Below are 15,920 nucleotides of genomic sequence, written 5' to 3'. Positions count from 1 at the left end.
AAAATGGTTTCATAAATTAAAAAATAACAAAACAGTAACGTTAGCCCAATTTTTTGGTAAAATATGAAAGATGAGGTTACGCCGAGTAACTAGATACCCAACATGTCACGCTTTAAAATTGCGTACACTCATGGAATGGCGCCAAACTTTGTTACTTAAAAATCTCCATAGGCAACAGGTTGCCAGTTTAGAGTTACAGAGGAGGTCTAGTGCTAGAATTTTTGCACACGCTCTAACGCACGCGGCGACACCTCACATGTGTGGTTTGAACGACGTTTACATACGTAAACATCCCTTGTAATAGGAATGTGTGTGACAGGTCCTCTTTAAGGAGAGATGCGGGGTCAATTAGACCCCACATCTCTCCTCCAGTCTGGAAAGAATGAGATCGTGAAAAAAAATTCACAGATCTCATTCAAACTAGCCGCAATTGCGGTTTGTTTACTTACGGGGACCCGGGCGTGACGTCATCACATCGCGCCCGGGCCTCCGACGGTCATAGAGATGACTGGTGACCAGATGGTCACCAGTCTTCTCTATGGCAAACATCCGGCGGACGACGATTCATTCTCCGGGCCCCCGGTGGGACGGGAGAGCCCGGAGAAGCACCGGATGGCGGCGGGAGGGGGGGGGATGTCCCCTCCCGCTGCCTGTAAGAACGATCTAGCGGCGGAACCGCCGCTATGATCGTTCTTACGGTGCACAGGATCGCCGCTGCTAAAAAATTATATCTCAATGATGCCTCCGGGTGCAGGCATCATTGAGATATCCCCCCGCAAAGCCCATCACGTCATATGACGTCCACCCAGGATAACAGGTCCCCGTTTTGGACGTCATATGACAGCGTGCGGGTGTCAAGTGGTTAAAAAGGAATAACCGGATTCATAGAGAGTTACGCCGGCGTATCAGTAGATACGCCGTCGTAACTCTGAATCTACGCCGGCGTTAATTTAAGTGTATTCTGGAAACCAGATACGCTTAAATTAGGCTAAGATACGAGCGGTGTAAGTCTCCTACGCCGTCGTATCTTAAAGTGTAATTTTTAGGCTGGCCGCTAGGTGGCGCTTCCGTTGAGTTTGCCGTAGAATATGTAAATGACTAGATACGCCGATTCACGAATGTACGTGCGCCTGTCGCAGTAAAGATACGCCGTATCCGTAAGAGATACGCCGCATAAAGATAAAGCTGCCCCCTAGGAGGCGTAGTCAATGTTAAGTATGGCCGTCGTTCCCGCGTCAAAACTTGAAAATTTTACGTCGTTTGCGTAAGTCGTCCGTGAATGGGGCTGGACGTAATTTACGTTCACGTCGAAACCAATACGTCCTTGCGGCGTACTTTGGAGCAATGCACACTGGGATATGTACACGGACGGCGCATGCGCCGTTCGTAAAAAACGTCAATCACGTCGGGTCACCCCCCATTAACATAATACACGCCCCCTCATCCTCATTTGAATTAGGCGTGCTTACGCCGGCCCCATTTACGCTACGCCGCCGTAAGTTAGGAGGCAAGTACTTTGTGAATACAGTACTTGCCTCTCTGACTTAAGGCGGCGTAGCGTAAATACGATACGCTGCGCCGCCTTAAAGATACGCGCCCCTACCTGAATCCGGCTAGAAGTGTAAAGTGTGAACATTGAACTCTCTCTACTCTCATCCATCACCCTGGACGGCGAGGACATAGAGGTAACGTACCGTCCGAAAATATCCAGCAGCTCCTCCGGGGGTAGTGCTACATGTATATCTAGAAAAAATAAAATAATAAAAAATATTATAAATTCAATTTAAGACCTAATTTATCACCATTGCAGTGCAGGATGCTGCTCCTTTTGTTTTTATAGGTTGGCCAAAAAGCATTACATAACCCAGCGAGTACTGAGCCTATTAATAACTCGCACAACAACGTACTTTGCTGCCATCTAGCGGTTGCTTGTAGCGACTGCAAAAACAAGCTGCGGCATTTAGTTACCTAAGTCTGCAAAGCGCACGATCATTGCTGCTACATACGGAAGACTAGAAAGTTCCTTCCACGGTGACTGGTAAGAAATTGTACAGTATCTGGAAGCCTTCATCCAGACAGGAGTGGAGGATCCTGTGAGTAACCCCATGCTTTACAATGAAAATCCTGAATGGGATACAGCAGAAGAGAGTACGGAGTTATTTATAGTTACTGCCCATATTATTGCCACTTGACAGCTGGCATGATAGGGCTTAAAAATGGCAACAATTGAATATCTTAGCTCTAAGGGACACTATACTCTGCTTTAAATATATATATATGTATTCCTTACTCAAACCTTCTCTTTTCTTGCTGTAAGCCTCCTCCAGATCTTCAAATTTTTTTTTTTTTTTTTTGCTGCTGGGATCTGACTTCCTGTTAGAGGGTGACAACAACGTTCATTCTCCCTGGTCCCACTGTACGAACCTAGCCACCCTCTCTTGGTCACTCCTCAGAGAAACTATGGACAGGACCGCCATCAGGGGGGTACAGGCAGTACACCTGTAAGGGGCTCGGAGGTCCCCAGAGGCCTGGACGGCAACCCCCTTTTTTTTTTTTTAAATAAAAAAAAAAAATTCAGGGCCTGGAGGTCCCCAGGGCCCCGGATGTTTTTATATTTTTAAATTTTTATTTTTTGTTTTTATTAAAGGGCCCAGAGGTCCCTAGGGTCCCGGATGGCAACCCCCCTCTTTTCATTTATTTTTTATAATCAAACAAAAATATTTATTTTTTATATATTTCTTTTTTTGTTTTGTTTTTATTAAAGGTCCCAGAGGTCCCCAGGGTCCCGGATGGCAACCCCCCTTTTTTCATTTATTTTTTATAATCAAACAAAAATATTTATTTTTTATATACTTTTTTTTTTTTTTTTTTTTTTTAAAGGGCCCAGAGGTACCCAGGGCCCCGTCGGGCAACCCACCTTTTTTTATTTATTTTTTATAATCAAACAAAAATATATATATATTTTTTTTATTTATTTATATATATACAGTATATATATATATATATATATATATTGTTTTTGTTTTTATTAAAGGGCCCAGAGGTCCCCAGGGCCCCGGATGGCTACCGCCCTTGTTTTTATATATTTATTTTTGTAAGGGGCCCAGAGATCCCCAGGGCAACCCCACCACTTTCTTTTTAGTTCGTCCACACCCAAAGCCCCCTGACCTCAATTCTCAATTCACAGCGGCAGCACCCCCCCGCTTCTCAATTCGTGGCCGCAGCCCCCCCTCCACTTCTTAATTCATGGCAGCCCCCCGCTTCTTAATTTGAGACGGCAGCACCCCCCCCCCCCCCGGTTCTTTGCTCCAGGGGGCCCATGCCTGAAGCAGTGTAAGGGGCCCCATAATTCCTGATGGCGGTCCTGACTATGGACCAGGGACCATGGGGTTTGTAGTGTGCATAGAGCAGTGCTCATAACCGCAATTAACCTGCACTGCTCATTCCAAAGAAACAGAAGTAAGGGGAAAAAGGAGACATTGTGATCTCAGGGAAGACATTACAAGAAGGCAGAAAAGCACAGAAAAAAATGATTTCATGAAAAGTAGATTACCAGGCCATTTACGCGGAACTTCGCATTAACACCTCCTACTCTCCTCTCCCACTTTTGAAATGTTTTCTTTTTTTTTTGGAGGGGGGGTACCTAGATTTAGCAATTATCTGCTCCCTGTTCCGCGGGTTTAGTGTGCTCAAGGTCGGATTATGTCTGTGTTGAACCACATCCGTGGTAAATGGGTATAATCAACTGGATGTATGGAGAATATAACACGCCTAAACACGAGACTTTACATTCCACTCCCCTGTACACGGGACATACTCAAGAATAAAACATTTTTTGATCGAACATAGGCTGCTGGAGTCAGTGATTAGTACGAACATTGAAATTACAACCTTCTCAGACCCAAGTGACAATGAAAATGAAGATAGAGGGGGTCCAAAATAGGACTAATACAGTGGGGATCGAAAGTTTGGGCACCCCAGGTAAAAATTTGTATTAATGTGCATAACGAAGCCAAGGAAAGATGGAAAAATCTCCAAAAGGCATCAAATTACAGATTAGACATTCTTATAATATGTCAAAAAAAGATTTTATTTCCATCATTTACACTTTCAAAATGACAGAAAACAAAAAAATGGCGTCTGAAAAAGTTTGGGCACCCTGCAGAGTTAATATCTTGTACTGCCCCCTTTGGCAAGTATCACAGCTTATAAACGCTTTTTGTAGCCAGCCAAGAGTCTTTCAATTCTTGTTTAAGGAATCTTTGCCCATTCTTCCTTACAAAAGTCTTCCAGTTCTTTGAGATTTCTGGGCTGTCACGCACTGCTCTTTTAAGGTCTATCCATAGATTTTCAAATATGTTGAGGTCAGGAGATTGTGAAGGTCATGGCAAAACCTTCAGTTTACGCCTCTTGATGTAATCCCCCGTGGATTTTGAGGTGTGTTTAGGATCATTATCCATTTGTAGAAGCCATCCTCTCTTTAACTTCAGCTTTTTCACAGATGGCATCAAGTTACCATCCATAATTTGCTGAAAATTTTATTGAATCCATTTTTCCTTCTACTCGTGAAATGTTCCCTGTGCCACTGGCTGCAATACAACCCCAAAGCATGATTGATCCAACCCCATGCTTAACAGTTGGACAGAGGTTGTTTCTGTGCCCTTTCTTCTCCAAACGTACCTTTGCTCATTCCGGCCAAAACGTTCTATTTTAACCTCATCGGACCGAACTTGTTTCCAAAATGCATCAGGCTTATATGTTCATTTGCAAAGTTCAAACTCTGATTTTTGTGGTGAAGACGTAGAAGAGGTTTTCTTCTGATGACTCTTCCATGAAGACCATATTTGTACAAGTATCTCTTTATAGTGGAATAGTGTACCACAACTCCAGTGTCTGCCAGATCTTTCTGGAGGGATCGTGCAGTCAAACGTGGGTTTTGAATTGCTTTTCTCACAATCCTGCGAGCTGTTCTGTCTGAGATTTTTCTTGGTCTTCCAGATCTTGCTTTAACTTCCACTGTTCCTGATGACTGCCATTTCTAAATTACATTCCGAACAGAGGATATTGACATTTGAAAACGCTTTGCTATCTTCTTATAGCCTTCTCCAGCTTTGTGAGCATCAACTATTTTCAGTTTCAGTTTTCTAGACAACTGCTTAGAAGAACCCATGGTGCTGATTGTTGGGGCAAGGTCAGATGAGTCTGGGCATTTAAAACCTTTGAGATTGACATCACCTGGTCTTCCTAGACGATGATTGAGAACAATCCATGACACTGGCAGGTCTCAGCTTTGCAAAGGGGGCAGTGCATGCTATAAATTCTGCAGGGTGCCCAAACTTTTGCAGACGCCATTTTTTTGTTTTCTGTAATTTTGAAAGTGTAAATGATGGAAATAAAATCTAACTTTTTTTGACATATTATAAGAATGTCTAATCTGTAATTTGATGCATTTTGGAGATTTTTCCATCTTTCCTTGACTTCGTTATGCACATTAATACAAATTTTTACCTGGGGTGCCCAAACTTTCGAACCCCACTGTATATGCAGACTAAACAAAGAATTAATCCAGGATAAAGTAGCAAAGAATAGGATAAAAAAAGAGCTAGAGCAGTACTTCAAAATGAATGATACCAGAGAAATATTAGAAGCCACGCTATTGGAAGCCCATAAGACCTATATAAGAGGAATCTTGATCGTGATGGGAGCGGAAAAAAAGAAGTAGAGAGCAAGGAAAAGGAAAGTACTATTGAAAGAAATTTTTGACTTGGAACAGCAACATAAAAAAAAGGGTGAGCATGAAGTACTCCAGGCGGTTACTCTAAAAAGGAAGGAATTAAAAGAACAGGAAACCCGAATGGCCTTCAATAGAATCAAGACAGTGAGGTATCAATGGGGGAATAAGACAGGGAAGTTCCTGGCTAAACTATTAAAAAAGAAAAAAAAAAAAACTACTCAGAGAAAATACAAAAACTAGCACTGGGGAAATTGTATATACAACAACAGAAATAGCAGGGGTATTTCAGAAATATTACGGCAAATTGTATTCGGTTAAACAGAAGGAGACACCAGAAATTGAAAAGGAGAGTTTAGAAAAAACAAAAGTATTTCTAAAAGAAGTAGGCCTAAATAAAATCTCAGAAGATAAACTAGGTGTCTTAGAGGATAACAGAAGAAGCGATTGATAGGATCTTAAAAGACTGGCCTTTAGGGAAAAGCCCAGGCCCAGACGGGCTAACGCCATATTATAACAAAAAGTTTAAGGATATTTTAATCCCCAAACTATGCTCCTATATAAATGGGATAGGAACAAGTTGGGAGATGAGGAGGGAGGCTCTGGCGGCCGCAATCCACCTCATCCCAAAGGAAGGAAAAGATGCTTCATTGTGTTCAAGTTATAGACCTATCTCACTGCTGAACGCAGATATGAAATTATTTTCCAAGGTATTGGCTGGTTTGACAGAGTAGACTGGGGATTTATGCAGAACACATTAGAGGTAATGGAAGTAGGCCCAAAATGACCCACTGGATCAAAGCCCACAGCTAGGGTAAAGGTAACCAGGACAGTCTCTGGGCCTTTCGAGATGTACAACGGGACGAGACAGGGGTGCCTCCTGTCCCCCCTGCTGTTTGTTCAGTCGATGGAACCGCTTTTGGCAGGGATCAGACAGAACTCAGACATAAGGAGGATAAAGATAGGAGACAAAGAACACAAATTGGTGGCTTACACCGACAATATTCTGTTTTATATAACTAGTCCCAGGATAACCCTGCCCCACTTACTGAAAGTATTAAAAACATACAAATATATATCAAACTTTAAAATTAACCCTTCCAAATCAGAGATCCTACATATTAAAGGAGAAGTCCAGCCTGGGATTTTTAGGCTGGGCTTTTCCTAAGGGTCACAGGAGTGCAATTCGTTTTGTGACCCGTTTTCAGCGGAGAGCGGTCTGAAGTCCACTCTCTGCTAACATCACTGCCATCAGTCGAGGCAGCGCATCATCCCGACTTCCCAAGTCTGGATCCACCAGCTGCCTTGATTGATGGCAGTGTCAGCGAGCCGCTGAGACAGTCTCTCCCGCCCCTCCACAGCTCAGCGCTCCAGTGAGTGTGGAGGATCAGAGAGGAGAGACGCTGACTGACAGTCAGCAGCTCTCCTCTCGGGGATCTGTGAGAACCGAGCCATCGCGATGTTCGGTGGCTCGGTTCTCAGCGCAGAGACGGCGGGGGACAGCTGCAGCATCGGTCTGATGCTGCATTCACTGAGGTAAGTATGAATAAATTCTCTTTTAATTTGAGGAATCAGGACGAGCAGGTATACCAACAAGAGTTTCCATTTATTTGAAGAAAAACTGAATTAAAATACTTTTGGGTAAAAAAAAAAAAACTTCCACTGAGACAATATACCAAACAAGTTTTATCCCACTATGGAAAGAAAGAAAAATAGAATTAAGTAAAACTGCAACACAATATTTGTCTTGGTTAGGCAAAATAAATATTTTTAAAATGGTAATTTTACCAAAGATTATGTATAAGATGCAAATGCTACCGATTCCCCTCCCACAGGCATGTTTTAAAACACTAAAAATGATATTACTAAGATTTATTTGGCAGAAAAGGAACCCCCGAATAAGTTTGACAGTACTGACTAAAAATAAAGGGCAGGGGGGACTGGGGGTACCAGACCTTAAGAACTACTACAATGCTAAACTACTATCACGGGTGTTAGAATGGGTAAAAAATAACAAAGAAAAACAATGGGTTATATTGGAAATACACGACAGGAAAATAATTTGGATACCGGCACAACTAAGAGAACTGAGTGAGAATACACATTATATAACACAGAAAGCTCTGGTAAATCTGGGTTTTGATGCACAAACAGGAAAATGGGAATTTAATTCACATTTGATACCACTGAGGCCCCGTACACACGAGAGGATCGATCCGCTGAAATTGATCCGCGGATCGGTTTCAGCGGATAGATCTGCTGGTGTGTACGATCCAGCGGATATTTATCCGCGGATATATTTCGGGCCGACCAATTTCCAGCGGATAAAAATTTCTTAGCATGCTAAGAAATCTATCCGCTGGAATCGGCTCCAGCGGATCGATCAGGTGGTCTGTACAGACTCACCGGATCGATCCGTCCGATTCCCTCCCTCGCATGCGTCGTAATGATTCGACGCATGTGTGGATATCCTTATATGACAGCGTCGCGCACGTCGCCGCGTCATCATCGCGGCGACGGCGCGACACGTCACCGCGGACGGAATTCCGTGGGGATTTTGATCTTCTGGTTAGTACAACCAGGAGATCAAAATCCGCCAGAGGATTTATCCGCGGATACGGTCCGGAGGACCGTTTCCGCGGATAAATCCTCTCGTGTGTACCTGGCATAAGAGAGACTAATAATTTTCCACCAGGAATGGGAGACTGTTTTGAAAATGGATAAAAAAAATGATGCACAATTAAAAGAAATAATGGAGAAGGGTAAAATATGGCCACTACAGGATTTAAAGCGGGGGTTCACCCGAATTTTTTTTTTTTAACATTAGATTGAGGCTAATTCTGGGAAGCACAATCGGGTGTTTTTTTTTTTAAATCAATGCAGTACTTACCGTTTTAGAGATAGATGTTCTCCCGCCGCTTCCGGGTATGGTCTGCGGGACTGGGCGTTCCTATTTGATTGACAGCCTTCCGATCTTCGCATACAGCACGTCACGAGTTGCCGAAAGTAGCCGAACGTCGGTGCGCAGGCGCCGTATAGAGCCGCACCGACGTTCGGCTTCTTTCGGCAACTCGTGACGCGCTGTATGCGACGGTCGGAAGGCTGTGAATCAAATAGTAACGCCCAGTCCCGCAGACCATACCCGGAAGCGGCAGAGAACATCTATCTCTAAAAACGGTAAGTACTGCATTGATTTTGAAAAAAACACCCGATTGTGCTTCCCAGAATTAGCCTCAATCTAATGTTGAATTTTTTTTTTTCGGGTGAACCCCCGCTTTAAAACACAAAAAATACTTATTGGTAATTGACAAATGAAAAGGAAGGAAAAACATTTTTTTGTAATATGTGATGGTGATGGCGAGAATTGTATCTCATTTTTTGAAAGATTGGGATATAAACAAAATTAATAAAATAATTGAAAAAAAATAAACATTATTTCATAATAATTAATGAAATTCACTGATCGTTTGAATAAAACATGTTTCTTTCTGATGTCTTTAGGCGGTAGTCTCTAGCACACAATGATCATCCCTGTGAGATGCTTTACATGTGGGAAAGTTGTTGGAAATAAATGGGAGGCGTACTTGGGCCTTCTTCAGGCTGAATATACAGAAGGGTAAGACTTCAATTAATACTACACTTGGTTGACTAAGTAAACTGGTAACATTCTTAGTTACAGATTGCCAGGCTGAGAAATATGGAGTTCAGCAATTTTAATAAATTGCATAAAGAATTATTTTGATGCAATTACTGTCAGAATTGGTAAAGGCATTGTGCTTCAGGAAATGAACCAGGAGACACACATTTCCCCCCTTTTAGGCGGAGTTCACATATGCTGCGACCCCTTTACATCATGGGGTCCGGTGCGCCCCTGTTCACCAATTCAGGTGCGAATCAGGTCAGAATTTGCCTGAATTGGAACCAAGGTCCCATAGGACCCTTTTTAACCACTTGCCCACCAGCCACCTTCATTATACTGCGGCAAGGTGGCACGATCCCAAAAATCGCCGTAGCTGTACGTGGGCTCGGGATATCGCTTTTGTGGGCACACGTGCACTCCCATTGACCAGTGGGGGAGCCAATCACCAGATCTGGCGGGCTCTATGTTCCCCGGCCAGCCGCGATCGTTCCACCACAATGACAGAACGGGGATCTGCCTGTGTATACAAGGCAGATCTCCATTCTGACTGGTGAGATCACACAGATCCTGTCTTTCTACTAACTCTACTTTTAGCACTAATTACTGTAATAACTGGTCACTGGTTCCCAAAAAAGTGTCAAAAATTTTAGGTAGGTGTCCGATCTGTCCACAGCAATGTCCCAGTCCCCGATAGCCGCCATTACTAGTAAAAAATAATAATAATAAAAATGTCATAAATCTATCCCCTATTTTGTAGATGTGATAACTTTTGCGCAAACCAATCAATATACGCTTATTGTGATTTTTTTTTTTAATTAATTGAATTTTAAAAAAAAATCACAATAAGCATATATTGATTGGTTTGCGCAAAAATTATCGCATCTTTTAAACAAATAAAATAAAATTGTCCCCCTTTTTTTGTTTATAGCGCAAAAAAAAAACCTGCAGAGGTGATCAAATACCACCAAAAGAAAGCTCTATTTATGGGGAAAAAACTACATCAATTTTGTTTGGGTACAGCGTCGCATGACCGTGCAACTGTCAGTTAAACCGACGCAGTTCCGTATCACAAAAAATGGCCCGGTCAGGAAGTGGATAAATCCTTCCGGGGCGGAACATGGCCAGCCTGGAGCTGTGCGAACCGGCTCCATTGAGAGCCAGTCACAATCTCCTGTCATGAAAATTGGATGTGGGAAAAACCTGCATCCAAATCGCATATATGTGAACCCAGCCTCAAGCATGGATAATGTTCAAACAAAAGTCAGGCCCACATTTTTTAAACTAATTTTTTTATGCTGCCTTTAGGGCGGAGATTTCACCTTACTTTCCAAGGTAATACGAGTCACTAGGACAGAAAGTAAAGATTTACCCTAACTTAACTGCAATGTTGATTTGTGCCATCTTGTACAGAAATTTAGGAAAAATGGGCCAGATTCACGTAGAAGTGCGGCGGCGTAACGTATCGTAGATACGTTACACCGCCGCAAGTTTTCATCGCAAGTTCCTTGTTTACAAAGCACTTGCAATGAAAACCTACGCTGGCGGCCTCCGGCGTAAGCCCGCGTAATTTAAAGGGGCGTGTGCCATTTAAATTATGTGCGCTCCCGCGCCGGACCTGCTGCGCATGCTCCGTTTCAAAATTCCCGCCGTGCTTTGCGCGAAGTGACGTCATTTTTTCGAACGGCGACGTGCGTATCGTACTTTCGTATTCCCGGACGTCTTACGCAAACGACGTTGATTTTTAAATTTCGAATTTTAGTAACTACTAATTTGCATACCCGACGCTGCTTTACGACGCGAACTCCACCCAGCGGCGGCCGCGGTACTGCATCCTAAGGTCCAACAGTGTAAAACAATTACACCTGTCAGATCTAAGGGATATCTATGCGTAACTGGTTCTATGAATCAGTCGCATAGATACTCTGAGAGATACGACGGAATGTGAATCTGGAATCTGGCCCCATGTCCCTAAGAACACAAGAACAAATGTGAGAATCGCCCAAATTGAAGGGACCATATAATACAACTTGTATCAAAGGTGAATCATAAAAGAGGACCAACACATTTCAAGGGTATTGCACCTCCTTCACCCCTTGCATGCAATCCCATAAACTGCAAATAAGAAAACAAGACGAACGCGAATTAACCACTTAAGCCACGAACCATATTGCTGGTCAATGACCGGGTCACTTTTTGCGATTCGGCACTGCGTCGCTTTAACTGACAATTGCGCGGTCGTGCGACGTGGCTCCCAAACAAAATTGGCGTCCTTTTTTCCCCACAAATAGAGCTTTCTCTATTCTCGTATAGCTACGTAATCTCGCCCAGCAGAGCCGACCTGCCGCCGTCTGGTCGGCAAGCGGTTAAACACATCTTAAAGCGGACCTTCCATCATTTTTTCAGTTTACCATCTACTAAATCTTCTGCTCGTGTTTCAACTTTGGATAGTAATTCTTTTTTTCTGCCAGTAAATACCTTATACAGACCACTTCCTGTTTCTTGTCTTGTAAAAAGCCTAGGCTATTGACATCATGCACAGCTCTCTCTTTAACGCTTGTGAGAGTTTGCGGGGGGGGGGGGGGTCATAAGAGGGCCAATGAGAGCTGTAGAGCTGTAAATCCAGGATGTGAACAGGCAGCAGCTTCAGCCGCCCAGCGTTAAAATGGATGCAGCCAGACTCAGTGGAGGGAAATTTCTGTAGCATATTTGGCAAGTACAGAATCACAGTATATATAAAATAATATGCAAAATGCTAGGAGGGAAGCTTCAGAATGGCAAATATATTTTTATTACAAATTATATAAGCAGACTGCAGTTCCTCTTTAAAGATATAGACATTTTAAAATTGTATTTAAAAGGAGATATAAAAACAAGCTTGTAAAAATTGTTTCAGTACAGAGTTTTTGCTGCTTTCAAACCCCAAATCATATACCGTATTTATCGGCGTATATCACGCACTATTTTCCCCTTAAAATAAGGGGAAAATCGTGGGTGCGTGATATACGCCGATAGCCGCTCAGTTCGAAATCCTGCGCCGACATATACCGAGTGCAGTACACTCGGGTACATTCGGCTAGTCTTGGCTTCGCTCGTGCTCACGCATAAACGTCACAAAGTGTGAGCGCGAGCCTTGCCGAATGTACCCGAGTGTACTGCACTCGGTATATGTCGGCGGAGGCGTTCGAACACACACACACACACAGGGGCCAAGTGATACAGTTGGTGGCTATAGCCGCCGACTGTATCACCGGAGCGCGCCCGCAAGAACTAACCCATATGCGAGAGAGCTTGCATCCATATTTAGCACTATAACATTTAACTGGCTGCTTGCTTCTGCTTGGGCCTGGCACAGTGGCACACACACATGCACAACATGATGATAAATCATGGTCATCAATCATACCGGCTAGTGTGTAATCCCTGCTGGCTGCTTCTTTTTTTTCTGGTGGTGGTGGTGACGTCACAGTCTCAGACCCCTGCTCCTGGCCTGGGGAAGATGCGGGCTGCTCACAGAGGGTCTCTTCTCCTTACATGTCACTGTCCCCAGCGGAGTGCTTCCTTACATCTGAGGTGTCCATGACCCCAGCGGAGTGTTTCCTTACATCTCAGGTGTCACTGTCCCCAGCGGAGTGCTTCCTTACATCTCAGGTGTCACTGTCCCCAGCGGAGTGCTTCCTTACATCTCAGGTGTCACTGTCCCCAGCGGAGTGCTTCCTTACATCTCAGGTGTCACTGTCCCCAGCGGAGTGCTTCCTTACATCTCAGGTGTCACTGTCCCCAGCGGAGTGCTTCCATCTCAGGTGTCACTGTCCCCAGCGGAGTGCTTCCTTACATCTCAGGTGTCCATGTCCCCAGCGGAGTGCTTCCTTACATCTCAGGTGTCCATGTCCCCAGCGGAGTGCTTCCTTACATCTCAGGTGTCCATGTCCCCAGCGGAGTGCTTCCTTACATCTCAGGTGTCAATGTCCCCAGCGGAGTGCTTCCTTACATCTCAGGTGTCCATGTCCCCAGCGGAGTGCTTCCTTACATCTCAGGTGTCACTGTCCCCAGCGGAGTGCTTCCTTACATCTCAGGTGTCACTGTCCCCAGCGGAGTGCTTCCTTACATCTCAGGTGTCACTGTCCCCAGCGGAGTGCTTCCATCTCAGGTGTCACTGTCCCCAGCGGAGTGCTTCCTTACATCTCAGGTGTCCATGTCCCCAGCGGAGTGCTTCCTTACATCTCAGGTGTCCATGTCCCCAGCGGAGTGCTTCCTTACATCTCAGGTGTCCATGTCCCCAGCGGAGTGCTTCCTTACATCTCAGGTGTCAATGTCCCCAGCGGAGTGCTTCCTTACATCTCAGGTGTCCATGTCCCCAGCGGAGTGCTTCCTTACATCTCAGGTGTCCATGTCCCCAGCGGAGTGTTTCCTTACATCTCAGGTGTCCATGACCCCAGCGGAGTGTTTCCTTACATCTCAGGTGTCCATGACCCCAGCGGAGTGCTTCCTTACATCTCAGGTGTCCATGTCCCCAGCGGAGTGTTTCCTTACATCTCAGGTGTCCATGACCCCAGCGGAGTGCTTCCTTACATCTCAGGTGTCCATGTCCCCAGCGGAGTGTTTTCTTACATCTCAGGTGTCCATGTCCCCAGCGGAGTGCTTCCTTACATCTTAGGTGTCAATGTCCCCAGCGGCGTGCTTCCTTACATCTCAGGTGTCCATGTCCCCAGTGGAGTGCTTCCTTACATCTTAGGTGTCCATGTCCCCAGTGGAGTGCTTCCTTACATCTCAGGTGTCCATGTCCCCAGTGGAGTGCTTCCTTACATCTTAGGTGTCCATGTCACCAGCGGAGTGCTCCTTACATCTCAGGTGTCACTGTCCCCAGCGGAGTGCTTCCTTACATCTTAGGTGTCAATGACCCCAGCGGAGTGTTTCCTTACATCTCAGGTGTCACTGTCCCCAGCGGAGTGCTTCCTTACATCTCAGGTGTCGCCCCCCCCCCCCCCCCCACTGTTTACTAAGAAGTCAGGGCTCTGTACACGGAGCAGTGATGTAGCTGTTTTTTTCTCCCTGCAAAGTAATCAGCCACATTGATTGGTTGTTAACCCACTTTCAGTCATTTGCATCTCACCTAGTGACAGTGCCACCCATCCCCCTCCTGTTGCAGGAATAACCAATATATTTTTACACTATCCGTTCTTAATGCTAATACAGTGCCCCCGTCTCTATAGTTCATTAAAAATATACCTCCTTCTCACGGCGGCTCCCGTCGCTCTTGTAACAGGCTATGTCTCCTCTCTGCACGTCTTGCAGAAGCAGTGGGCGGGGCCGAGATTTCCCCGCTGACATGTCAGCGGGACACGAGGAGGAGATGAGAGAGGAGACGCAGCCTGTCACGTGATCGCCAGGAGCCGCCGTGAGATACGGTGAAGGCCTCGGTGGCCTTGTGGGAAATCCGGCCCTGCATAAGACTAATATACCCAGTAAGTACTTAAAAGGGTAGATATCATACTTCCCAACAACTGAGTGGGATTGGAAACTACAAGAATGAATTCTAAGCTATAAAATTTGAATCTTTTTCTCAGTAGAAGCTTAAGCCATTTGCACTGATGTGAGGCACATAAAGCCTCCACCTAACTCAACCTTTCTGTGTTTTAGGGATGCTTTGGATGCCCTAGGATTGAAGCGGTACTGTTGTCGACGGATGTTGCTCTCTCACGTAGATCTAATTGAGAAGCTACTGAATTATGCACCCCTAGAAAAGTAAACAAAAGATTCCTTGCATAGTGAGGAACACCAAAGCAAATGACAGCCTTCATATCCACTTGTGTACATGGAAGCCTTTGCAATAGCAGGGACTGTGGCCAAGATCTCTAGATCATCAAGACTTTTATTTAAAAGTATTGCATGTTGAGTTAATAAAATATATTTATTTATCTGCTGTAGAATTCTCCAACTTTGATTAAAGATAGACTGAAGGTTGGAACTCATCAGTGTCTGAGAGGCTGTACTGTCCATAACACCTACATTTCCACCGTCATTTCCCAGTTGAGAAATAACGCTTTTGCTCAATTTAAAAGTTGCACACAGATTTAAAGCGGATGTGCCACTAAAACAATATATTAAAAGCTAGCAGCTACAAATACTGCAGCTGCTGACTTTTAATATAAGGACACTTACCTGTCCTGGAGTCCAGCGGTGATCGCAGCAGAGGATGAGCCGATCGCTCGTCACCCTGCTGCTCCCCCCTCCATCCACGGTGAGGGAACCAGGAAGTGAAGCGCTGCGGCTTCACTGCCCGGTTCCCTACGGCGCATGCGCGAGTCGCGCTGCGCCCGCCGATTGGCTCACACGCTGTGTGCTGGGAGCCGAGTGTTCCCAGCACACAACGGGCGACAGACGGGATGTGACGGAATGCCCGTCTTTCGCCCGTAGCGTGTGGCCGGAAGTGGGTGCAAATACCTGTCTTTAGACAGGTGTCTGCACCCCCCTCCCCCCTGAAAGGTGTCAAATGTGACACCGGAGGGGGGGAGGGTTCCGATCAGCGGGACTCCACTTTAGGGTGGAGGA

At 45.0% G+C, this 15,920-nt stretch overlaps 1 protein-coding gene across 2 annotated transcripts; it reads left to right on the top strand.

Moving 5' to 3' along the window:
- Positions 1-1,930: 1,930 nt before the first annotated feature.
- LOC120916510 (DNA-directed RNA polymerases I, II, and III subunit RPABC5-like) lies at positions 1,931-15,340 on the top strand. Of its 2 annotated transcripts, none has more exons than XM_040327520.1 (3): positions 1,931-2,038; positions 9,233-9,347; positions 15,009-15,340. In XM_040327520.1, exons 2-3 carry the CDS (start codon positions 9,253-9,255, stop codon positions 15,115-15,117), a joined length of 204 nt encoding a protein of 67 aa, XP_040183454.1. In that variant the 5' UTR covers positions 1,931-2,038; positions 9,233-9,252; the 3' UTR covers positions 15,118-15,340. The 2 variants fall into 2 exon arrangements, with proteins under 2 accessions (XP_040183454.1, XP_040183455.1); XM_040327521.1 differs by having other exon boundaries at positions 1,959-2,093.
- Positions 15,341-15,920: the final 580 nt, after the last annotated feature.

Source organism: Rana temporaria, chromosome 10, assembly GCF_905171775.1.
Source record: "Rana temporaria chromosome 10, aRanTem1.1, whole genome shotgun sequence".
Classification (NCBI taxonomy): Eukaryota; Metazoa; Chordata; class Amphibia; order Anura; family Ranidae; genus Rana; species Rana temporaria.
Note: the sequence above shows the minus strand (reverse complement) of the source record. Positions and strands in the feature narration are given on the sequence as shown.

Bases quoted from the DNA above. Each gene is read 5' to 3' on its own strand.
- LOC120916510 (XM_040327520.1), top strand. From the start codon at position 9,253: ATGATCATCCCTGTGAGATGCTTTACATGTGGGAAAGTTGTTGGAAAT. The intron at 9,348-15,008 runs GTAAGACTTCAA...TCTGTGTTTTAG, and splicing joins CAGGCTGAATATACAGAAGG to GGATGCTTTGGATGCCCTAG.